This window comes from Quercus robur, chromosome 9 (genome assembly GCF_932294415.1).
Source record: "Quercus robur chromosome 9, dhQueRobu3.1, whole genome shotgun sequence".
In the NCBI taxonomy this organism is placed as follows: Eukaryota; Viridiplantae; Streptophyta; class Magnoliopsida; order Fagales; family Fagaceae; genus Quercus; species Quercus robur.
The window spans coordinates 44359095-44384389 of record NC_065542.1 but is presented as its reverse complement, the minus strand read 5'-3'; the positions used below and the strand labels follow the sequence as shown (position 1 = coordinate 44384389).

The 25295-nt window shown below is 35.0% G+C and overlaps 1 protein-coding gene and 1 long non-coding RNA gene across 2 annotated transcripts; one reads left to right on the top strand and one right to left on the bottom strand.

Annotated features, from left to right (window-relative positions):
- Positions 1-307: 307 nt before the first annotated feature.
- LOC126698595 (uncharacterized) lies at positions 308-2580 on the bottom strand. The gene is made up of 3 exons (XR_007646508.1): positions 2413-2580; positions 815-1020; positions 308-679 (listed from the first exon to the last, which is right to left on the bottom strand). It is a non-coding gene; the product is annotated as an uncharacterized LOC126698595 (long non-coding RNA).
- Positions 2581-14229: 11649 nt separating this feature from the next.
- Positions 14230-22877, top strand: LOC126698594 (NADH dehydrogenase [ubiquinone] 1 alpha subcomplex subunit 9, mitochondrial). Its single transcript, XM_050395934.1, has 12 exons — positions 14230-14478; positions 14581-14677; positions 15341-15405; positions 15523-15608; positions 15723-15807; positions 15884-15954; positions 16587-16718; positions 19793-19908; positions 21192-21315; positions 21391-21459; positions 22269-22389; positions 22537-22877. Exons 1-12 carry the CDS (start codon positions 14373-14375, stop codon positions 22674-22676), a joined length of 1212 nt encoding a protein of 403 aa, XP_050251891.1. The 5' UTR covers positions 14230-14372; the 3' UTR covers positions 22677-22877.
- The last annotated feature ends 2418 nt before the right edge of the window (positions 22878-25295 follow it).

Here is a 25295-nt window from a genome sequence, read left to right as displayed (position 1 = left end):
GGAGCCAATTTTTTTCTTTGTATAAAACTATAAATGTTTTTTCTTCTTTTTCTAGTTCCCCCCTACCCTACCCACACCGCCCCCCCCCCCCCCCCCCCCAAACAAAAAAAAAAAAGCGTTTGCGAGATCTTTCACAATTTCATACTAGTCTTTCCCATTAATATGTGTGGAAGTGCCTTTCAGAGGCCCTTTCGTAACACCTAGGCCATAATCATAGATGTGGAGAAGTCAACATATTTTAGAAGTACAAGGGCTTTTAGATGATCTCCCATGAGATGAAAACCATCACTAACATTTCCTAGAGAGCTTAGGCAAATATGCTTCAGAGAGGTTATAATAGCTTCGACAACAAACTGATTCCCCACTAGATTCAACAATTAGTAGGAGCAGTCACTAAACAAGACCTGAGTAGCAAAACCACATAATGCTCATGAACAGTGTCTGTTGTTTATGGAACTTCTACATAATATCCAAGAATGATATTCAGATTAAGATTTTAACAGTCACATATGGCACAACTTGTTATCCTTTACCAAAATCTTGTTTCTAAAACCAAGCAGCAAGCTATCAACAGAGGGGAGAGATTCTAATCTGAAACCGTTGTTTGAAGGGGCAGAGTGCTTACAACTTCCTTAGTTTCAGAACTCCTCTCTGCAACAATCTTTGACATTCCAAACATCTGAAATTGAATTTCAACTACATGATCAGTAACAAACACAAACAGTTGAAACTGAATTTCAACTAAACAATGAGTAACAAGCAAAGACGGGTAACACAAGGAGGATGAAGTTGAAAGGGGTAAAAATAAAAAGACCTTTTGGACAGTCTTCTTAAAGCAAGATTTGTGTTCATCCATAGATGCATTGATGAACTCATCGATGTGGTCCTTCACATCCTCCAGGAATGTGGCTTGCTCATTCTTCTTCTTTCGACATGAAGTGATAGGTGGTGGGGTTGTGGCAGCAGGTGAAGTCTGTTTTTCAGCGGGACTTTTCTGTGTTTCCATCCTCAATATTATACCTGACACCAAAGTGAAGTTACTCCAGATTAACACACAGAATTTAGTTTAAGAGTTTAAAATGATGAAACAAACACAAGCAGCTTTGCTTGATAACCATCCATCACCCTAAACTAAACTGCAACCACATCAAGCCACCCTATTCTTATACTCATTTCAATACGAAAACATCACAGAAATCTTGCATTACACTATTAATCCATACTTCTCGATAAAAAAAGATTGTACCCAACGCACAAAACTACTTTTATAGAGTTTAAGAGAGGTGATTAGTAGGCAATCTACCTCCAATTATTTTTTACAAAGGTGATTCCAGAGACTCAAAATCCCGCCATTTTGGATACAAGGCACTTGCTATTGAACCAAGGCCCAAACTCTATTCTAAGATGCACATGTACAGGTATGTTTATGGGTATAATACGATACGACAATTCCTGAAAAACTAGGATACAATGCGGCGGAGATACGTGTATTAATTACTTATTAAATATTTTATTTATATTTTTTACATATTGTTAAGCATTTATTTTTCATATATTGTTAAGCATACATCAATTTAATAGCAATAATGAATAATAAAGTGACTTCATGGCCGTTACATGATGTTTAGAATATAAAGTAAGATCCAAAAGGGTAAATAAAAGATAACTAGATAAGCATTCAATATTGAAACCAATATATAAAAAAATTTAAATAAAAACTCTTACAAGTTTCGGCTCTCTCTCACTATCAAGGTTTGGGTTACAACCATATCCAAGCCATATCACTGGTGTATCGTATCAGTGAATTGGGCAACACATGAAAAGTTATCCATACCATACGTATCAGATACGGGTATTTGAGCAAAATCAGAGTATCCGTGCATCCTAGCCTCTATTTTCCATACTTCACAATAACAATAACAACAACAACAAAAAAGAACTACATTATGGGGCTTTTGTGTTTATAAGGAAATGGTACCCACTACCCAATATGATCAGTATTTTCAAGTTTTTTTTATTAAACTTCATCATTCCTTCATGAATATAAATAAAAATTTAAGATTAAAACATTTCAAATAAACAATCTTGATCATAGTGGCTAGCCCTATCCAGGGCCGGCCCTTCCCTTAGGCGAGTTAGGCAATTGCCTAAGGCCCCCAAGTCCCAAAATTTTAGAAAAGAACCAACCGGGTAGTAGAGGATTTAGTTTCAAATGAATTACAAAAATAATCTGGCACATCCTTTTAACCAAAAAAAACAAAAATTTTTGGTAAATCCTATTAAACATTGGTTCTAAACAAAATCATTGACCAAAAATCAACCAGATAAACTACAAATCCGATCTAAGAGATTAACCACAAAACAATCACAAATCAAAACAAATAAATCCACTCAAAACCCTAAAAATTTTACCTTTCTCTCTAGTCTCTGCTCTCCGCCTCTCTCTAGTCTCCAGCTGAACCGCCTCAGCCTCTCTCTGATTCTCTGCTCTCCGCCTCTCTCAAGTCTCAACCGCTCACCTCACCGTATCAGGTTCTGAGGTTCAGGAATCAGGTATAAAATTATAAATATTTGGGCTTTTATTTGTTAAGAACTTAAGATAACTTTGTTTGTTTGGGCCCTCCCTGGCTGGTTTTGTAGGCGATTTTGGCCCATTAGCATTGATTTTTAAAATATTTAGGCCCGAAACACTGTTTGGGAAATATATAGCAATATACCACTTTTTTAGGTACTCGAGCTTGCCAAGCTCGAGTACCATGTTTTTTTAATCCACTATCGGCCCATATTCAAGGAGCCCTATAGTGGCGTTTTTAAGCCCTATAGTGACGTTTTCGGGCCCTATAGCGGCGTTTTTAAGCCCCCATACCAGGTTAAGGGGCCCTATAGTGACGTTTTCGGGCCCTATAGCGGCGTTTTCCTGCAAAAATTTTTTTTATAAGTCCCCATAACAGGTTCAAGGGGCCCTATAGTGGCGTTTTTAATCCCTATAGTGACGTTTTCGAGCCCTATAGCGGCGTTTTCCTGCAAAAAAATTTTTATAAATCCCCATAACAGGTTAAGGGGGCCTATAGTGGCGTTTTTAAGCCCTATAGTGACGTTTTTGGGCCCTATAGCGGCGTTTTCCTGCAAATTTTTTTTATAAGTCCCCATAACAGTTTCAAGGGGCCCTATAGTGGCGTTTTTTGGCCCGAAAACGTCACTATAGGGCTTAAAAACGCCACTATAGGGCTCCTTGAATATGGGCCGATAGTGGATTAAAAAAACATGGTACTCGAGCTTGGCAAGCTCGAGTACCTAAAAAAGTGGTATATCGCTATATATTTCCCAAACAGTGTTTCGGGCCTAAATATTTTAAAAATCAATGCTAATGGGCCAAAATCGCCGGTTTTGTAACTTTGTTTATCACTTATCAGTTTATCATTATGGCTGCCTGGACCCTCCCTGGACTGGGCGTTAAGTTTGGGCCTTAAAGATTTTTTTTTTTTTTTTTGTTATTTTTTTATATTATTATTATTTTTTAAAGTCTGCATTTTTTTTTTTTTTTTTTAGTTATAGATAGGATTTGTTTTTTGTTTGTTTGTTTGTTTTTTTTTTTTTTTTTTTTTTTGGGTGGGTGGCCTTATTAATAAGTCTTGTGTCAGTGTTATGGCTGTGATTAAATTTTTGTTATGCTTGTACTTATTTTTTTTTTCAATTTATGTAGGTTGAGATTGCTAAAAACTTGTTATTGTTCAGTGAAACTACAACAATACTTTTTATATAAATCAAGTTCTATTTCTCATTTGCTCTACACTTGAAAGTTATTTTTTTTTTTTTTAGTCTTTATAAATATATTGTTTGATTAGAAATGTCTACTAGAAAATATATATTTGGATATGAAAAACTTAAAAAAAGAAGAAAAATTAATTGAGTCTTAAAAAGGATCAATGAATAAATTTGTTATTAATAATAAACAAAATATAACACAAAATTTAGATGAAAATATCACAAATGAGCAAAAAATTCACCAAAATAATTTAGAAGAAGATGATGTTTAATTTTGCAATACAACAAATCTTGATAATGAACTTCAAAATAATTTAGAAGAAAATGAAAATAATTATGAAAAATATAATATAAAAATATTAAATAAACATTAATTTAATTAACATATAAGTATAAAAAAATGCCCAATTTTTAGTTCTCACCTTAGGACCCAAAATGTCTAAGGCCACCCTTATTTCCCTCTCATCCTCTCTCTGCCTCAACCCACGTCACACCGTGCTCCATGGCTGATCATCGAGCTCTCTTTCTAAACCTCCATGGCCGGAGCTTTTTAAGCTCATCACCTTTAATCATGCATCACTACTGAAACCCAGGCAAAATCAAATCACGACCACCACCACGGCCAAAACCCAGCCAAAATCAAATCGCAACAAAAACCCAGAAGCCCACCAAATCACAAATCAAATCACACCCACCGAAATCAAAACACAAAACCCACAAAACAACCAAAATCACAAAATGAAAACACTGAAAGTGAACCCACCATTAAAAAAACATATATTGATTTTGTTATTATATTTTAGAAGAAAAATCATCTTGTTGAACTAATTTTAGATCCAAATTAATCAAACAAATAAATAAATAAATAAAAATCACACACCATAATCTGGTGAAGTCTCGTGAGTCACAATTTCACCTAAATGGATCGTCTGAGTTGAGAGGAAGAGATTTTCATAGTTTTTGGCTCGGCAGCACAATCTTCGATTTCCTTTCTTGACGTTTCGCTCGCTCCTCTCCTGTCAGCCTAGGCGACATAGAAAGAGAAATAAAAGGAAGAAGAACAAAGCACCGCATAAAAAAGAAGAAAAGAAAAATAGTGAGAGAAGAAAGACGAACTGAGATCAGGTGCACTGTCGCAGGTATTTTTTTATACATTTTTTACTCTTTTTTTTTAACTTTTTAACTCTCCTTTAATATATTTTATTTAATGGTTGAGATTGAAAGTTGTTTTTTCAACTTTTAATCTCAGCCATTAATTATAATTGCATCAGGGTATTGCACCTGAATCTGAAAAAGACAAAGAGATCTACAAATATACATACACATACAAATACACATACACATACACATACATATACATAAGCACGCATAAACACATACACATACACATAAACATACATAAATATAAGCACGCATAAACGCATACACATACACATACACATACATAAGCACACATACATAAACATATACATACACATATACATACACATACAAATACACATAAACATATACACACATACACATAAATATACATATACATAAACATAAACACATATACACAAAAACACGTATAAACTCAAATAAACGTAAACATACACACACATAAACTTAAATATAAACATAAACACACATAAAAGCTCGATTTAGCACACTAAAGTAACTAACGAAATTGTTTGAAAATTGATGTTAATTTGCAATTTTTTCTAGTCTATATGAAGGTTTAATTTTTTTCAGTCTGTATTGTGTTTATGTCTATGTATGTTTATATTTATGTGTGTATGTTTATGTCTATGTGTGTTTATATTTGTTTGTTCTTGTTTATGTTTGTTTATGCGTGTTTATGTGTATGTGTGTTTATGTTTGTTTGTTTTTGTGTATGTTTGTTTGTGTTTGTGTTTGTGTTCATGTATGTTTATGTAAATATGTGTTTATGTTTATATTTATGTTTATAAATATATATAAACATACACACATACATAAACATACACACGTACATACACATTCATACACATACACATACACACATATATAAACATACATAAATATAAATGAACATAAACATAAACACACATACACATAAACATAAATATAAATATACACATACACACACATAAACATACACATACACATACACATACACACTCATACACATACACATACATAAATACACATACATATACACATATATTTCTAATTCTCGCCTTAGGCCCCAAAATGTCTAGGGCCGCCCCTGACCCTATCATAGAACAACCCCAACAATAGTATCAGCGATACATGACACAAAAAATATAAAACTTCCATATCTACAAGAATGCTATCTATACGGAAAATTCATCAAATATTGGAAATACGCAGATTGATTTAACTAAATTGATAACAAAATATTTGTGAATACATCATGATATATATATATATATATATATAAATTTTTTGATGTAGAAAGTAAATACAAACAATTATCAAAAGCCTTAGAAACATATCTGAAAACATGTTAAGAAAAAATAACTTGCAAAATCAGAGAGAGAGAGAGAGAGAGACCCACCGATAGGGTTTTTCGGCGACTGAGACGAGCTCCGGCGTCCAGCTGTGGTGTTTTTTCTTCTCTTCTTTTGCTCAAATCTGTTCCGCCCAAAACTCTTTCGTGAATGTTCTTTTCGCTTTGAAGTTTTAGCTTTTATAATTTGGATAAATTGCAAAACACACTCTATGATTTTGGAAAGTTTTGGGGTTGATTTGTAATTTTAAAAAATTATGCTTGTGGCTTGGGGTTGGGCTTAGGTTTTCAGGCAAGCATAGGTTTAAATTTCACGTTGGGCTTGGATTTAATTGTTTCGGGTTGGGCCGAAAAAGTTTTTTTTGGAGGGATTGAAGTAGCAAATTTTGGGAGTTTGCAGTGAGGTTGTTCACAGGAAATCAAATCACTACCAGTGGGCTGGGATTTTCGGGTAATGAAGCAGAGGAGGTTTTTGCTTCCGAAAATGATAGAAACACAAATAAATGCACAATTTTTATTATAACTCATTACGTGATAAGTTGCGGTAAAAGTTATAAATTTATTTGTGTTCCTAGTATTACTCTTTTGCTAATGTTGAGAATGCACGTATAAACTCAAATAAACGTAAACATAAACTTAAATATAAACATAAACTTAAATATAAACATAAACACACATAAAAGCTCGATTTAGCACACTAAAGTAACTAACGAAATTGTTTGAAGATTGATGTTAATTTGCAATTTTTTCTAGTCTATATGAAGGTTTAATTTTTTTTCAGTCTGTATGTATGTTTATGTCTATGTATGTTTATATTTATGTGTGTGTGTTTATGTCTATGTGTGTTTATATTTGTTTGTTCTTGTTTATGTTTGTTTATGCGTGTTTATGTGTATGTGTGTTTATGTTTGTTTGTTTTTGTGTATGTTTGTTTGTGTTTGTGTTTGTGTTCATGTATGTTTATGTAAATATGTGTTTATGTTTATATTTATGTTTATAAATATAAATATATATAAACATACACACATACATAAACATACACACGTACATACACATTCATACACATACACATTCATACACATACACACATATATAAACATACATAAATATAAATGAACATAAACATAAACACACATACACATAAACATAAATATAAACATACACATACACACACATAAACATACACATACACATACACATACACACTCATACACATACACATACATAAATACACATACATATACACATATATTTCTAATTCTCGCCTTAGGCCCCAAAATGTCTAGGGCCACCCCTGGCCCTATCATAGAACAACCCCAACAATAGTATCAGCAATACATGACACAAAAAATATAAAACTTCCATATCTACAAGAATGCTATCTATACGGAAAATTCATCAAATATTGGAAATACGCAGATTGATTTAACTAAATTGATAACAAAATATTTGATTGATTTAACATCATTTTTTAAGAGAAGAAGCTAAGATTTTGATTCTAGTTGATGAGGTGAATTAGGATAAAAGATTATGGAAGGGCATTTGGTCATTGAATGTATTGAATAAGGTGAAGAACCTTCTATGGAGAGCTTGTCGAAACTCACTTCCTACAAAGTCGAATTTGGTGCGAAGAACAATCATCAAGGATCCCACGTGTGACTGCTATCATGCTTCCTCAGAATTGGTGATTCATGCTTTATGGTCCTATCTAGAAATTGATATAGTCTAGTTGGGCTTTGAACTGTGGAATTTTCTAGAAATAGTCCAATTCACAGACTTCAAATCACTCATGGCATGGATCATTCAACAACAGAAATCTTTAGAACTCTTCGTCTTGACTGTGTGGTTCGTTTGGAATCAACGCAATCAGGATCGGCTTCATAAACCCAACTGTTCTCTCCATCTACTTGCTCAATTGGCCAAGGATCAATTGCAAGAATTTTTGTCAATTCAACCTCCCCTTAAACCTCCAGATATTCTTCCTTGGATACGATGGAAACCTCCTCCACCTGCTTTTGTTAAAATCAATTTCGACGGGGCAGTGTTTTCTAAGGAAAATAATGCAGTTCTTGGGGTGGTAATTCGCAACAATGATGGTTTGGTGTTTGCCCCCCAAACTGAGAGGCTACAACAAGCTTTCAGTCCGGAAGTGACCGAAGCCTTAGCTGCACACAGAGGAGCAACGTTATCCCTAGAACTTGGTTTCTCTAACGCTATTTTGGAAGGCGACTCTCAAACACTGATTTTGGCATTACAACACGAAAAGGAAATCTTGATTTCTAATAGGTTATTAGTTAATAATAAATGTCTTTGTTCTAGGCTTTTTATAGAATTACATTACCCTTGTACAAGGACAGAAAGTAATAAAGTTGCTCACAATCTAGCTCAATATGCTTTATATATCTCAAATTTTGTTGTATGGATAACGAATGTTCCACCACAAGTTTTTTTCTGTTTTCCAAGCTGATTTAGCCAACTTTCAATAAAATAAACTAAGCAGTCTTTTCCTTCCAAAAAAAAAAAAAAAAAGTCTTACAAAGGTATCACTAGTCATAAAAAGGTATTTAAAACATTTATTTTTTATTATGTTGCTGAAGACATATCAATCACATTTATTGCCATATAAGTTTGTAGACCTTTTTGTTGTAAAATTTATAGTAGGCTTTAGCATTTTATGAAAAAAATGTTAAAACTAATGTCACTTTTACTACAAAAATGCTTACAATCAAATATAGCAATGAATGGATTCTTAATAATAATAAAAAGCAACGAATGTGATTATTGTCACGTCAGCAACATAATAAATACTTATTGTATAATTGTAGGGGGTAAAAGACCAGGAGGTCCATGTCAATTTCCACATTGGGCCAAGAGCCCAGTCCAAGGAAAAACCCCTCCTCGGCCATGGAAAGAACCCTCCTCGGCATGGATGTAGCCGAGGATAAAGGGGGCAACCTGCCACTGGTAGTGACACTCCAGGTCATTCCACGGAACAGAAAAAGTACTAAAGTAGAAAAGGGCAACGGAGAAAATGGAAATGTCAGAAGGAAAGGCTGCCATGATTTCATTCAGTGCCTTATGCCTGACATAGTCATGCCTTTCTACCTTTACAACTACTCCCAACAACTGGAGGGGAAGGTTGATGGGACAATTACCTACCCTAAGAACCCCATTCAACAGAAAGGAAACTAATATAAAGAGGGGGGGGGGGGAGAAAGACAGAAAAAGGGGGCTGAGACCCCCAACACACCAAAGGCACCAAAAAAAGCTCCTCGGACCATGTCAAGGACCAATCCTCTCTGATAAACTCAGTCCATCTTAACTCGATCGTGAAGAACACCGTGTTAATCGTTGTTTATACACTAAAACCTAACTCTTTGGTCCGCTCTCTACAAATTCATTGTACCGGGCTCACTGATCCAATGTCCCATACATCTTGGGTCTGGACTAAAAAAAGTGACCCTACAATTGGCGCCATTTATGGGGAGAGCTTGTGCATTAGTGAGTGCAATGGTTAACATGGTGGGATCAAGCTCCTATCAGCAGGAGTCCCTCAGGAAGACCATTGTGGCGATGGTACAAGCTACACGAAAGCCTCTCCATTATTTCCAAAAACATACCATCATTGTCGTAACTCAGCTTTCACTCAAGTCCACACTTCAAAGCGTTGATTACGCGGGAAGGATTGTTAAGCGAAACGTGGTTCTAGGGGCTTTTGACATCAGATGTGTGCCTCGTGCACTCGACAAGGGGCTAATTCTCGCGGGCCTAGTAGTTTGGTCCGCTGAATTCCCTTCGGAGAAAAAAGCCGAAGGCCAAACCAGAATCTTTTGAAGCGGTTAGACAGAACCAAGGTCTTACATGGTCCTCAGATTCAAGCCTTTGGGGAAACTAGCTACTCCAAAAAGGATCTAAGTACTAGACAGAACTAAGGTCTTGTATAGTCCTCGAACTCAAACTTATGGGGAAACTAGCTACTCCAAAAAGGATCTAAGTACTAGACAGAACCAAGGTCTTGCATGGTCCTCGGATTCAAACCTATGGGGAAACTAGCTACTCCAAAAAGGATCTAAGTACTAGACAGAACCAAGGTCTTGCATGGTCCTCGGACTCAAGCCTATGGGGAAACTAGTTACTTCAAAAAGGATCTAAGTACTAGACAGAACCAAGGTCATGTATAGTCCTCGAACTCAAACCTGTGGGAAAACTAGCTATTCCAAAAAGGATCTAAGTACTAGACAGAACCAAGGTCTTGCATGGTCCTCGGACTCAAACCTGTGGGGAAACTAGCTACTCCAAAAAGGATCTAAGTACTAGACAGAACCAAGGTCTTGCATGGTCCTCTGACTCAAGCCTATTGGGAAACTAGCTACTCCAAAAAGGATCTAAGTACTAGACAGATCAAGGTCTTGCATGGTCTTCGGACTCAACCTATGGGGAAACTAGCTACTTTGAGAAAAACCTAAGTCCTAGACGGAACGAAGGTCTTGCGTGATCCTTGGACCTTAGGCTTTGTGGAAACTAACATGCGATGGTACCTTTCTAAGTGTTTAAGCTAAGTTCAATCATGCCTCGGTACTCGGACCAGACGCCTAAAACAAGTTAAAGCCATAAATATCATCGAAAACGTGGAAAAGAACCCTAGTACCCGGTGATCCCCTCAGACAGCTTACTTTAGGTTACACGTCCTCGAGCGGTTACCCTGTTCACAGAACAGAACATGCGATTGTTTTTCCCAGTTAGTCTTATATAGTTAACTTACTTAAAGTCGGCGTTGCTATGCCCATCAGTTTTGATAAGTTCAGAGTGACAACTCTTTACCATCAATGGCATTAGTTCTAAGTACTATTCAAAAGAAAAGACACCGGTACATCCATTCATAAAACAATTATTGTAGAAAAGAAAGGATACGCAAAATGAAATAAAATCGTCTTTTTATTAGATAAATAAAAAGTACAATGTACATAAAAAGGCTTAGACAAGCCTATATCAAAAGCTAACTATAAAAAATGGGGGGTACACGGGAACGATAAATCCTCAATCTTGCTCCAGCAACAATCAAGCAAGTATGGGTGGCATCGGTGGTGGAAGAGAAGAAGAAGCAGGAACGCCAAATCTCCATACTTGCTCTAGTAGCAATCGAGCAAGTATTGCTCTAGCAGCAATCGAGCAAGTATGGATGATACCGGAGATGGGAAACCCAAACCCTCACATGCATGACACACGACGCCGGATGAAAGTCCAAATTTTGTCGCACCAAAAATCTGATGCGACCTACACTTGCTTCGGATTTTGGCTGAAGAAAGAGAGACTTCTTTCTTATCCAATCGAGGGGGAGAAATATCTTTAGCCTTTGTCTCCTTTGCCCTGACTGGGCCATTCTGAATCTCGGAAACACCCGAGGCTTCTGAAGAGGGTTTGGTTCCTTCACCCTCACCCTATCCTTGACCATTTCACTCCCTAAATCTCAATCACTCTCATAGTGGGGACTTTGGGAACATTTAGGGAGTTAGAAACCTGAAAAACTCAAGGGTCTGCGAATAAAGGAGAATGATCTCCCCCCATGTGTCTAATATAGAGGGCAAGCCTGGTGGCAATCAATTCGCCCAAATCTCCAAGAAGGAATTACAAGCGAGATAAATCTCGCTCAATTTCCAAAGTAGTCTTCAACCGTTGGATTTGCGTCGCCTTGTGAAGAGATCCTAATGAAAGCGCGCCTCATGCACCGAAACGCCAGAAACGTGGCTTGGATAAACTAAAAGAATGCCTCTCGGCCAAGAACGTGCCTCAGGCAAGCGAAAAGGCTCTAGCATTAATGGAGGGCAAGATTTGGCAGGCCATGACATAGGCCCGATGTCACCAAAACCCTCCTCTCCGTCCGAGGAGCCAGACAGTAGGATTTTGAGGGGCTATTGTGGGGGGTAAAAGACCAGGAGGTCCATGTCAATTTCCACATTGGGCCAAGGGCCCAGTCCAAGGAAATACCCCTCCTCGGCCATGGAAAGAACCTTCGTAGGCATGGATGTGGTCGAGGACAAAGGGTACAACCTGCCACTGGTAGTGACACTCCAGGTCATTCCACGGAACAAAAAAAGTACTAAAGCAGAAAAGAACAACGGAGAAAATGGAAATGTCAGAGGGAAAGGTTGCCATGATTTCATTCAGTGCCTTATGCCTGACATAGCCATGCCTTTCTGCCTTTATAACCACTCCTAACAACTAGAGGGGAGGGCTGATGGGACAATTACCTACCTTAGGAACCCCATTCAGTAGAAAGGAAACTACTATAAAAAGGGGGGGAGAAAGATAGAAAAAGGGGGCTAAGACCCCCCAACACACCAGAGGCACCAGAAAAAGCTCCTCAAACTATGCCGATGACCAATCTTCTCTGGTAAACTCAGTCCATCTCAGCTCGATCGTGAAGAACACCGTGTTAACCGTTGTCCATACACTAAAGCCTAGCTCTTTGGTCCGCTCTCTACAAATTCATTGTACCGGGCTCACTGGTCTAAGGTCTCATACATCTTGGGCTTGGGCTGAAAAATGTGACCCTTCAATAATTATTTTTTGTATTGTATTTAAATATGTATGTAACAATTTGCAAGATATATATAATAAATTTTGTAGTATCCTATAATTGGGATAGAAGAGAGGAGAGTATTGGGAAGGAGATATGGATTTAATTCTCATTATATAGATGGTTTTTGAAAAAAGGATGGGAAAAAAATTTGAGGTAACCTTCCAAATCCAAATCCCTTTTATTTTTCATTTTCAATTTGTGAGAATTTGGAACAGGAGAGATTTAAGTTTAATGAATCTTCATATACTTATTATTTGCCCTTTATATTTTCTTAAGTATAGAGTTTAATATCTTATCCAAAAAAGAAAAAAAGAAAGAAAGAAAGTATAGAGTTTAATAAATTAAAGATATAATTGTTAATTTTTTTAATACATTACTCCCATCCGAGTCTCCAACAACCAAACAATTGAACAAGTGAAGAAACGTCTTACTATCCTCTCCTCCCTTCTAATTTTAAAAACATTCAACTAAAGACAAAGTTATCTACTCCCCATTTTTCTAATCTTCTAGTCTCCTCTGCATCTCCCTTTTAACCTCTCCTATCTTTTTCCTCCAAATTTCTAAGCATAGATTTAAATCATCATCTAACAGAAATTCATATTAATTAAAAGCTATTACAAAAAATCAAGTAAATTGCATATAAGGGCTATCGTGGCACTAAAAGACCTGTTACATAAACAACAAGTGGTATTTTATTAACCAAAAAAAAATAAAATAAATAAACACTCAAACTGATCATAACTTCATTAATCTATATTTATCTATTTAGATTTGCTTCTCCAAAAAAAAAAAAAAAAGAAAAAGATTTTTTAAATTTATTTTGTAGTCTTTTTTCTTTATGTGTCATGGAGGCTTTTTTTTTTTGGGTGTATACGTAGGTTATAAATTATAATTACAACTTATAAGATTTATTACATTTTGTTTGTAAATCTAAAAATTAATTAAAATTATGTAATTTATCCTATCTTCAATTGCAGGTAAATTACACCAACTTTCATTAAGATTTATTGAAATGAGATTTCCTATTCATTTATATAAATTGCACTTTCCATTAAGATTTCTATTAACTCAAATAAATAAATCTATTCAATTTTACAATGTTAGATTTTTACTCATTCGTAGGAACTTAAAATGAGAGTGTCCTTTGTACAAACTCAAGAAAAAAAGGGTTATTTTGTCCATGGCTTATGTAGAAATATATATAAATTGAATACTTCATTAAAAGATAGAAGACATTGATTTAATTATTGCATTAACAAAAACCTTCAAGAGATATTATCATTTTATGTTCCTCCCAAAAAAGAAGAAGATATTATCAATATCATTTTATAATTTTTTATACAAACATATTATCATATATCTTATTGGGTCAGCCCAAAATCCCAAAAAGTTTAGAGCAAAGCCCACTAGGAACCAATCCCAAGACCGATGGACCGAAATCCAAACTTCACACAGAATGCGCAAGTTAGCACCTTCCAAAACTTCTTCTTCCCAACCCACACTCTCTCTCTCTGTAACTGAGGTGCAGCAAAGATGCAAGCCATTTCGAGGCGTATAGTGCAGCAGCAATCTCTGAAGTCATCGTCGGCTTCAATCTCATCCCTCAAGTCCCTCTACTCCATCTCCAGCTCCGATCACCGTAATTTCCCATTCCCTCTCTACCCTTTTCCGATTGTAATTTCTGCTCTCGTTCACAAGGTCAAATTGGACATTATCAATTTTTTTTCTTTCTTGCTTGCAGGTTATGGAGCTGATCATCCACGGTACGGATCTACTTTGGCCACCAAAGGCGTCGGCCACCTCGTTCGCAAAGGCACTGGTGGAAGATCCTCCGTTAGGTTTGCTTTTTTCACTTTTCCCTCTTAATGTGTTTGGTTGATCGGAAAATGTAGGAACATTGAGAGAAATATTGTGTTTGTCATTCTGAGATTTCTACCTAATGAACATTTTTTATTTTTGGTAATTTGGGGACCTTTGGAAACAAAATTCAATAATTTTTGCTCTTTTTCCTTTCATTTCTCAGTAACCAAACAAAGATTAAACTTATTAATCTTTTTTTTTCCCCTCCTCGGAATGCAGCTTGTGGGAAATTTTGGTCTTGTATTTTGTTTTTGGTTGAATTAGTAAATTGTTGAGTTAGTAATGTGATTGTTTAAATAAATTCGAAACGAAGAATGCTGTGTTTTGCAGTGGTATAGTTGCTACAGTGTTTGGTTGGTCTGAAAATGTAGGAAAAAATTGTCATTCTGAGATTTCTAGCAAATGATTTTTTTTGGTAATTCATGGTCCTAAGGAAGAATATTTCAATAAATTTAAAAAAAAAAAAAATCATTTTCTCAGCAACCAAACAAAGATTAAGCTTTTTTTTTTCTGGGAAAAATTTGTCACGTCTTTGTTTCTGGTTGAATATAAAATTAACAGATTAGATTCTGCAGAAAATGGTTGAGTTCATGATGTGATTGCTTATATAAATTTGAAAAGGATAATGCTGTGTTTTGCAGCGGTATAGTTGCTACAGTGTTTGGAGCTACAGGGTTCCTTGGTCGTTATGTGGTTCAACAGCTAGGTCAGTTGGTGAATGTAACTGTTATTAACTTGAGTGCAATCAATGAAATGGGAACTCAAGTGTTAGTTCTTATGGTGATTTGTGCTGATAGCCTGATACTTTACTTTTCTTCCACAGCTAAAATAGGAACTCAAGTGTTAGTTCCTTTCCGAGGTTCTGAGGATAATCCTCGCCATCTCAAGTTGATGGGAGATTTGGGACAGGTAAATTATTTCGTAATATTTTCATATGCTTGAAAATACAATTTGTGGTTGTTTTGACCATTCATTTATTTAGTCTACTGCATTGCTTGTTTGTCTCATTGTTCAATTGCTCAGATCGTACCAATGAAATACGACCCAAGAGATGAAAACTCGATTAAGGCTGTTATGGCGAAGGCTAACGTTGTTCTCAATCTGATTGGTAGACTTTCTTCACTTGTTTTCTCAGTCTTGGAGGTTGTGAATGTACTTACCTGAGTAACTACCCTCATTGACAGGAAGGGAGTATGAGACAAGGAACTATAGCTTTGAGGAAGTGAACTTTTCCATGGCTGAACAACTTGCAATGGTAGGTTCCTATGTGTACATTGTCTTTATTTTGTAGTTCCTGTATGCTCCCAAAACTATTGCTGCTCTTCTTCTCTTCTGTATCGGCTTGAAGAAGCATCATCAATAACAAATGAGAAAAATGCAAACTTATTCACTGTTTTTCTATGATTTCATCACTCATATCATGAAAAATATATAATTTGGGATAAATAGGGTTGAGGGATACCTTTTATTATGGATTTTAATCTTACCTTATGTATATAAATTAGGAAGATTGTCTTCTTCTTCTTCTTCTTTTTTTTTTTTTTTTTTTTTTTTTTTTTTTTTTTTATTTATTTATTTGGGAGGTGGGGATGTTACTCTATAAACTCTTTGTGATGCTTTATATCATGGTGATACCTCATCTCAAGTAATTCAGTACTAAATGCAAGTAAGTTGAGTGTGATTTACTTTAGAGTTGCACTGTGGGAACTGAACTATCTGGTATACCACATATAATGGATTCCAGCTAGAGGTAACTTAATTTTCTTACCAAAATAACCAAAAGACTTTGCTGAATTGGTGTTTCATGATATGTTTTTCCAGGAGACTTAGTTTGTAGTTTTCTTTTCCTTCGTAGTCATTTCACTCTTTAGTCTTTAACTTGTGCAGATTGCCAAAGAACATGGTGGTATCGCAAGATTCATTCAAGTTTCTTGTTTGGGGGCATCTCCATCATCTCCGTCCAGACTGCTAAGGGCTAAAGCTGCTGCAGAGGAAGCTGTTTTGAGAGAGATACCTGAAGTAAACTCTTTTCTTTCCTTTAGCCTAAGCTGATAATGACACTTCTTGTGAGTTTTACATACATTACTGCTAGGAATATGGTTAGTGACCTTAACCCAATATGCTTGCAGGTTTAATGCTAGCTATATCCCCATTTTTGTATATAAAAGAAAAGATTGAAACAGTATCAATCAAGCCAGAGCAATCTTAACTAATAAAGCTATGTACTAGTTTAGCTACACATAGGATGGACTATTATCTTTATATTGCACCACCCGTTAGGGTGCAGCCTAGTGGTTGGAGGCTTGGGATGAGCTGTAGATCTAGACATCTTGGGTTTGATCCCCACTAGAAGTTCCCTAAACTTACCTATACACAGTTTTGGTCAGTGAGGTTGTGTATCCATGGTTTAATTCTCAGGGGTGAGTCTAAAGGGTACTGCCTTGGTGAGGTCCCATGTCATTAAAATAAAAATTTATATTGCACCTTTACTCTAAGGTTGATTTGCAGTCTTGGGCACAAAGGAGATAATGGACCTAGGATCAAGATGCTTAGTTTAAATCAATGGCTGAGCCAAAGAATAATACCTAATACATTTAAGATCCATTTGGGAGGGTGGTTTAAAGATAGTAGTGACCCTTATTGATGAAAAGATGAGAGAGAATCACTTGAGATAGTTTATGTTCAGAGGAGAGCGGTTAATGCACCAGTGAAACAGAGTGACTTGATTTAAGTTGAGGGAACAAAAAAGGTTAGGAGGACCAAAAATAACATTGATAGTAGTAAAATACTTTTATATCCTAAAATTACATAAATTTAAGGAACCACATGAACCAGAGATGGAGCCGGGACTTGAACTTGGGGGCGGCTTTGCTGCTGGTGTGGCGGTTCTGGCCTCTGGCTTTACTGTGAATTTTTTTTTTTTTTTTTAGTGTCTTTGATGTGTACTGCTGGGTAAGGACAAAATTATTTTGTTTAAATTTTTTCAAAAGGCCAGGTTGTTTGTTTTAGATAAAATTGGTTGATTGAGCTTAATTTTTAAATATTTTTGCTATTGGTAATTTTTGCTGCTGGGCTACTTTTTTTTGGGCTTGTATATTTTATTTTTTATTTTAGATTTTAGATCTATAAATTTTTTATAGCGTTTAAAAGGAGGAAAATGCTAGAGTTAAAAACGTTTTTATGACTTGCTAATGTGTTCAGTGGTTATTGTTATGTAAAAAAGTGATATAAGTGGTAGCCTCATTGTTCGAGAGTGGCTCTGTCCCTAACCTAAACAATTCCTCGACCGCTTTATTCTCACAACCAAATATGGAGATCCCAATCTCAAACATCCAATTCATTATCTCAATGAAATTAAGAAAATCATTTATAAGTATTAGCATAAAGAGAATGTGATTAAACAAAGAGAAACTGGCTAAAAACACAAAAAACTCTTTGACTTCATCATTGATTTTTATTTTATCACTATGGCTCATACTGCACAAAATAGTAGTGAAAAATATACAAATTATGTGTTCTAAAACAAAATAAAAAATAGCTAAATTCATAAATAATCACAATTAGAAGGTTTCTTTTTCTTTCTATTTAGTTCTAAAATAAAATACAGTTATGACTTTTTCACACCAAAATCCCAAACACCTAAAGACTTAAAAGGCAATCACAACCTTCACAAAATCAACACAAAATCCACAACATTCGACTTCAACATCAAAACCGTAAGCTATTGTCATTGAATAAAAAATGCAAACCCCCTTCCTTGGTCACATCCTATACATACAGGTTACAATCAAATGGTACGACAATGTTGGAGTTATGTAGATGTCATTGAAAGGTTGAAGGTAAATGACATCGTTTTTGGTCTGGGTGTATTTGAGATGGGATGGCATGAAGGGCTATGGGCATGTGTATATAAAGGAGTAGAAGTGCAAGGGGTGAAAAGGGTGAATGGAAATGCAAAGAGTTTTGTGTATGTGAGAGAGGAAAAGTTTTGAAGTATTGAACCAAAGAAAATCAATAGTAGTCTTGAAACATTGAATCAAAGGAAACCAATAGTAGTCTTGAAATATTGAACCAAAGGAAATAAAGAGTCCCTATTTTTAAATTTGTTCTTATCTCTAATGTGGCTTAAGAGTAATTCAATTTTCTTTTCAAAGAGTGCACTATATGGCAGAACGTCATGCTCTCCCACATAAGGTCTCTGCTTATATATATATATATATATATATATATATTGATTGATGATTAGTCTTTGTCTGAAGGAATAGAAAAGTGGAAGCGGAAGCCCTTTTGAAAGAAGCTATACAAGGACAAACGGAACACTTTCTACTTAAAAAGAAAACAAAGCATTTTTGTATCATGTCCTTGTATGACTCCTTTTTAATAAACTAGAAGGATCATATTGTCAAATCACCTATGTAAGACTATTTCTCATATTTCCCCTTAGTTTAGGAAGATTAAAAATGATGGGTTCAAATAGAACTCTTCTACTCTACAAATGAGAGAATATCAATCCTTCTTCCATTTTCTTTATACCCTCTTATATTCCTTTACTTTTCCCACCTAACAAATGTACTGTACATATGGCATTTTTGTGGAATTATAATGTCATTTGTCTTGTTATATGCTAGCCTTTTATAAAGTTCTTACATGCTCTGTCTTTCTTTGTGATGGAGGATGTGAAAGTCTTTGTAAAACTTATGATTTTTTTTGGTCCCTCATTCTCTCTCTTTTGCTTCCAAAAAAAAAATTACATGATTATTGTAACTTATCAAGGATAAATAAAAAAGAAAAGAAAAGAAGAGACTTTATGATTTTAGCTTTAATGGGCAGCAAAGCTTATGACTATTTAGGAAAATTTTGACAAACACTAGGTAATTTTTTAAAAATGAAATGAAATCAACTTCAAGCGAAATGTTAATGTATTTGTGGTTTAATTATGTAGTCGGCTATGGACTCATCCATTAAAATTTGATATTTCTTGTTGATATGAGGTTGGATGATGCAAAAAAGTCTGTATTATGTGCTTTCTTAATTATAAATCTGACCACACTGCCTTTGAGAACAGAATTTCTGACATGCAGTTCCTTGTGCAGGCCACAATTATGAGACCTGCTGTAATGGTTGGAACAGAGGATAGGATTATGAATACTTGGGCACGTTCTGCAAAAAACTATGGCTTCCTTCCACTCATTGGTGGTGGATCTACCAAGTATGTCTTGAATCTATCATTTGCAGTCTGGTAATAAAATTATGTAATGGTTAAATTTCAAAAGTTTTCATTGTAACTCATGGCAGTTCTTTAAGTTTTAATTTTTTGGGGGTGCTGTTATTGTGAACCATTATTTGCTGCTTCTCCACCCTCATTGATGAGGGCAGCAGCTTTTTGTCAAAATAGCTGTTATATTACCGTAATAATCTGAGACTATAAGCTCCTTCCTGACAGTGCTTGGTCCTAAAAAATAATCTCTTGGGTTTAAATTGGCTACTACTTGCGGGTAAAGATCAAAAACTTGGTGGCACATTCAATTTGGGTTTTGTTCGAAGAGATGGTTAGATTGACATTGCTTGAGGAAAGACCTGACTGGTATGTTATTGCTGCAATGTCCTTCATGTGTTTTCCTGGCTTCACCTATTCATCATCAAAATCTGATCCAATTGTGCAGAAAGAGAGAGAGAGAGGAATTGGATGGTTGGGAGTGTGGTGGGAAACCCTAATTGGAAAGGGAAAGAAAACCCTAGCTTGCTGGAGTTGGGGTTATCTTTTGGGGTGTGTATCTTATATATTTGTGTTATTGGTGTTGTGGGGACCATTGGTTCATGTGAGGTTGGTGCGTTGGTCCTATCTTCTATAAAATAGTAAGATTAGAAGGATGCAAATTTGAAGCCACAGCCATTGTGACATTGAGAACAAATGAAAAAAACTAATGCCCCTTGTTTGGTGCCACTCGATCGCAGGCATCTAGGAGATCCGACTTTACCCAACACTGGTGGTCAATCTCATTGTCCCCCAATCTTCCTTTGGCTCTCCACAACAAACCACAATTTCTTGATGAAAATATACCAGGTGTTCGTTTGGGAATTACTTATTTTTGTTAGCTTATTTGCATAGTGTTTATTAAAATATATAGTTTTTGGACTTTTTTGTTAAATTTGTTACAAAAAGCTAAAAGCTAGATTATTTGCAAAAAAGCTAACAAAAGGCAAAAGGTTAAACTTTTTTCAACAATTCCCAAACGCACACCAGTTGTAGAGGTGTAACTTTCTTGTGGGCTCACTAACGGGCACTTGCCAATTTAAGCCCAAGAGATATTTTTTTGTAAAGCTGAGCAATGTCAGGATGGGGTTTTTAGTCTGGGGAATTTTCGGTAATATAATTGATATTTTTACCTTAATATCACCCTCATTAATGAGGGTGCAGAATCAACAAATTATGCTGCAGAAATGACAGCATCCATTTTTATGGACATTTTTCTGATAAATGCTTATATGCAGAATCCAACCAGTATATGTTATTGATGTTGCTGGTGCAATTGTTGCGGCCTTGAAAGATGATGGCACCAGCATGGGAAAAATTTATGAACTTGGTGGGCCAGATATCTATACCATACATGAATTGGTAAATCTCTTTCTAATCTTTCCCGTTTTCCTGTTGATATGTACTGATTTTAACTGAGATCTTTGCAAACTCCAGGCAGAAATTATGTATGATGTGATCCGGGAATGGCCTCGCTATGTCAAAGTTCCTTTCCCTATTGCAAAGGTAAATAGACTGTGTCAATATTTTAGGGCCAATGGAAACGAATCTTTTTGAATCTTCTGTTTTTAGTGCCACTGATAAGCTCATTTTAGCTTCTGTTACTTTAGATGGTTGGGTTTATTTGCCTTAGGAAAACCTTATTTGAAGTATCTATAAGTGAATATTTATCAGACATCTGAAATTTGTGTCACACATCTTAATAGATCATGATGTATGGGGAGGCTTCTTGATTTTAATTTCATTGAAATACCTCCTCTAAAATCTGAATTTTTGCCAATGACTTCTAGCTCAAATGGCACTTCCTGTGTAACTCTCAGGTTTTGTTTAACTTCTTATTGTTTTCTGGAAGCCAAAAATATATTTGATGATTGACTAGCAGGGTAAAGTCTGCTTCAAATGTACTAATGAATGATGCCGTAACAAAAACTCGATCAGACATGTATACTGGAACTCATATTCTGCGTTCTTGCATGTCAAATTAGACTGGTTTCCTTATATGACATTTCTTTTTGTAGCCCTAATTCTGAAAATATAGAAGGATGTCACATGTTCCAACAATCAGCACGCATTGTGTGTGTTTATATGTGCCTGACAGTTGTTTCTTAATGAGGCTCTCATATGTGTTGTGACTTACTTTTGGCTATCATGTCTTTTTAAGTTGTTGGCATGTATGTTGCTGTATATGATTGTATCTTGCTTTGTTAGCTGGTAGACGCTGAACAATTGGATTACTATATGTTTGTGTATGTGTTTATTTTATTTTATTATTTTTTATGTGAATCCTAATTACAAATGTTTGTAAATGCTTTCAGGCTATTGCAATGCCACGAGAATTTTTACTTAATAAAGTTCCCTTTCCATTACCCGTTCCCTTCATGTTCAACCTTGATCAGATCCTTGCATTAACTAAAGACACAGTCGTTTCAGAGAATGGTGAGTTTAGCTTTGGCCTGTTATTCTTTTTGCATGTTTGTTGTCTGAAGTTTTCCTCTCTTTTTCTTTGCTTTGGTAAACTATAAGTCTTCCATTTCAGTCATATTATTCTATCATTTCTCTTGATTTTGGTGGTGGAATTTGCAGCTTTGACTTTCAGTGATCTTGGGCTTGTGCCTCATAAGCTGAAAGGATACCCTATTGAGTTTCTTATCGCATTTCGTAAGGGTGGTCCCCAATTTGGTTCTACTGTAAGTGAAAAAGTCTCTACTGATGATTATGCTTGAGGTTCTGTGGATTTTTTGGTCCCAAATGTTTTTTAGTTCACCCAGTTGAAGACTTTGAAACAGGCGTGTAAGGCCTCCATTTCTTTTAGCAAATGGTAAAAAGATTTTTGAGCGCATGACTGTTGTATCTTTTTCATTCATATGTAGAATTCACAATGATGTTCAATAACAATGATTAATAAAAGCTGGGATACTTGTTCATATCTAATGGCAATCACTATTCACTACAAAAGTTTACGTGTGGTAAATGTTGGTGAAGCCTGTTGAACATAATAGTTAATATTCCTGGTGATTGAAATTTATTGTTGCATTCAAGTTCAAAATAGCATTAAAAAGAAGAATGCCACTACGTTTTACTTGCTTAGGTGGAATGTTCTTCCGAAAAATGAATGCTTATGAAGAATTCTATTGCCGTCCAAAGAAATTAATGGTAGACTTATAAACTAAAAGTAAGAATATTTTGATTTGGTTGAACAAGAACAAATTTATCCTACCAAAAATACTGTTCCAATACGCTGGAAGAGTTTTTATGATGCAGTACTTTCCTAAATAATTTTGTACTTGATGCAAATTCATTAGAAATATATGGCAAATGGCAATTAACACTAAAATAGGAGTTTGTTATTATTCAATTACTTGAATAACACAAGTATAGATGCACTTAAGACTTTGCACCAACAAAGCATGGTGAGTCTCATCCAATTAATGTTTTAGATTCATCTCATTGTATCTATATCATTCTTGAATAAAATTTCAGTGAAAATTCTTAGAAACTACAGTCAAGAAACCCTCTATTTTGTAATTTAAAAGATCCCAGTGTCATTATTATAGTCAAACCCATAATATACAGTAGACAAGATATGAGTTTGACCTTCAAATTTAGAAACTTTATAAAAATTTAAAAAAAAAAAAATGATAGAAGAAACAAAAAAATCTTCACTCTAGTCCCACTTTTATGGTAAGAAACCATAATGAGAATAAAACAGGAAAAGCTCATATGTTAAACAACTATAAGAAGCTTAATGAACAATTACAATTTATTGGATATTTTATTTCTCAAAAAGATGTTTATGTTTAATCAAGGATCAAAGATATTTGGTATATAAATATGTATATATATATATATATATATATATATTTGATAATCTTAGTAAATCTGACTATAAGTCAGGATTTTAGCAACTATAATTAACCGAAGAGGCTAAATTTTCACTCAAAGGTGGTACTCTTTATTATCTGTCATTTATCACCTCAAGTTTCAGAAGCCATCAATTTTTTTTCCCAGTTCTCAACAATATTTTATCGTGACACTTTTTGTCCATTGATCGGCAACAATTGTGACTTCCATTAACATGAGTTTGTGGCATGTAATGAATAATAGTTATGTCAACCATAGTTGCAATAATATATTGTCCTCCTGTCGCAACATTGTGGCCTCAATCAAGTAATCAACTCAGAGTTCAGGGGAACAAAAATAAAAGAGTCCACTTAATCAATTACTAGTATGTCTCACTTGTACTATTTTTACTTGTGGCCTATAAATTTTTTCTAATTTCTAGACCAACTATTATATGATTTTTATCTGCTCTAACATGTCATTTTGAAATGGTGATATATCATATTTCTAGAAGTACCTATCGATTGTCGGAAAATTGTCCAAAATAATTTATAGTTATTTAAAGCTATTGTCACTCATGATAGGTGCAAGAGATGTCTAGGAGTCCCAGTATTATCGAACAGTTCAATAGGGTGGTGTCTGTGTTGAAGTCTTGTGTAAAAATTTGCTTTGGGATTAGGATTGAAAATTATCTTCATTTTCTAACTAATAATTATTGCAACAGTTTTGAAAGAGTGAGATTAGGATTACTTATCAAGAAACATTAAGAGAGAGAGAGAGAGAGAGAGAGAGAGAGAGAGATTAAAAAAGGATGCATCTTGTTTGATCTTTTAAACAATTTCACATTGCTTCTTTGACAAACTATATTTCTGTTTTTGAAATGTAAGTAGAAATTTCCATTTATCTTTACCAACCAAGTTTAATAAACTATAGTGTCTAAGATTTTTAGAGTATGGGTAAAATATACAATACGTCAGATGTAGTACAAAATATAAAATACTTAGTATTCTAAAAAAAAAGAAAATTCCTTTTAGAATTTGGTAGATTAGCTACTTTTGTGAGAGTTCTATTGACTATTTTTTAACTTTTTAGTCCCCATTCTTGCCCAAAAATGTGACTGCACCCTTTCTTTCCTTAATTTTTGGATCATTGGGTTTTGTTGGTGCTAAGTGCTGGTGAGTTTGAGATAGTCACAGAAAAGATAATGAAGAGAAAGAAAAAGCAATACCAAAGAAGCCAATTGGTAATAAGGATCTTAAGCAATACTAGATTCTTTGTGTTGGAAAGTGGCTTAAGCCATATTCCAATAGGATTGGCTTACCTTGTAGGAGAGGCAAACAACCTTACTCATAAAACAAGTTAGGAATCATAAAGAGAGAGAGAGAGAGAGAAAATCAACGACTAAAATGTTCATGCACTTCAAACATGAAGGAAAAAAAATAGAAATCTCGAACCACCAACAGAAACAATCAAATATCTCATGGACCCAGAAGCCAGCCCAG

What these genes read in the sequence shown, in the direction of transcription:
- LOC126698594 (XM_050395934.1), top strand. Translation starts at nt 14,373, where the DNA reads ATGCAAGCCATTTCGAGGCGTATAGTGCAGCAGCAATCTCTGAAGTCA. An exon ending in TGATGGGAGATTTGGGACAG is followed by an intron (nt 15,609 to 15,722) that starts GTAAATTATTTC and finishes TCAATTGCTCAG; the next exon opens with ATCGTACCAATGAAATACGA. An exon ending in CACAGTCGTTTCAGAGAATG is followed by an intron (nt 22,390 to 22,536) that starts GTGAGTTTAGCT and finishes TGGAATTTGCAG; the next exon opens with CTTTGACTTTCAGTGATCTT.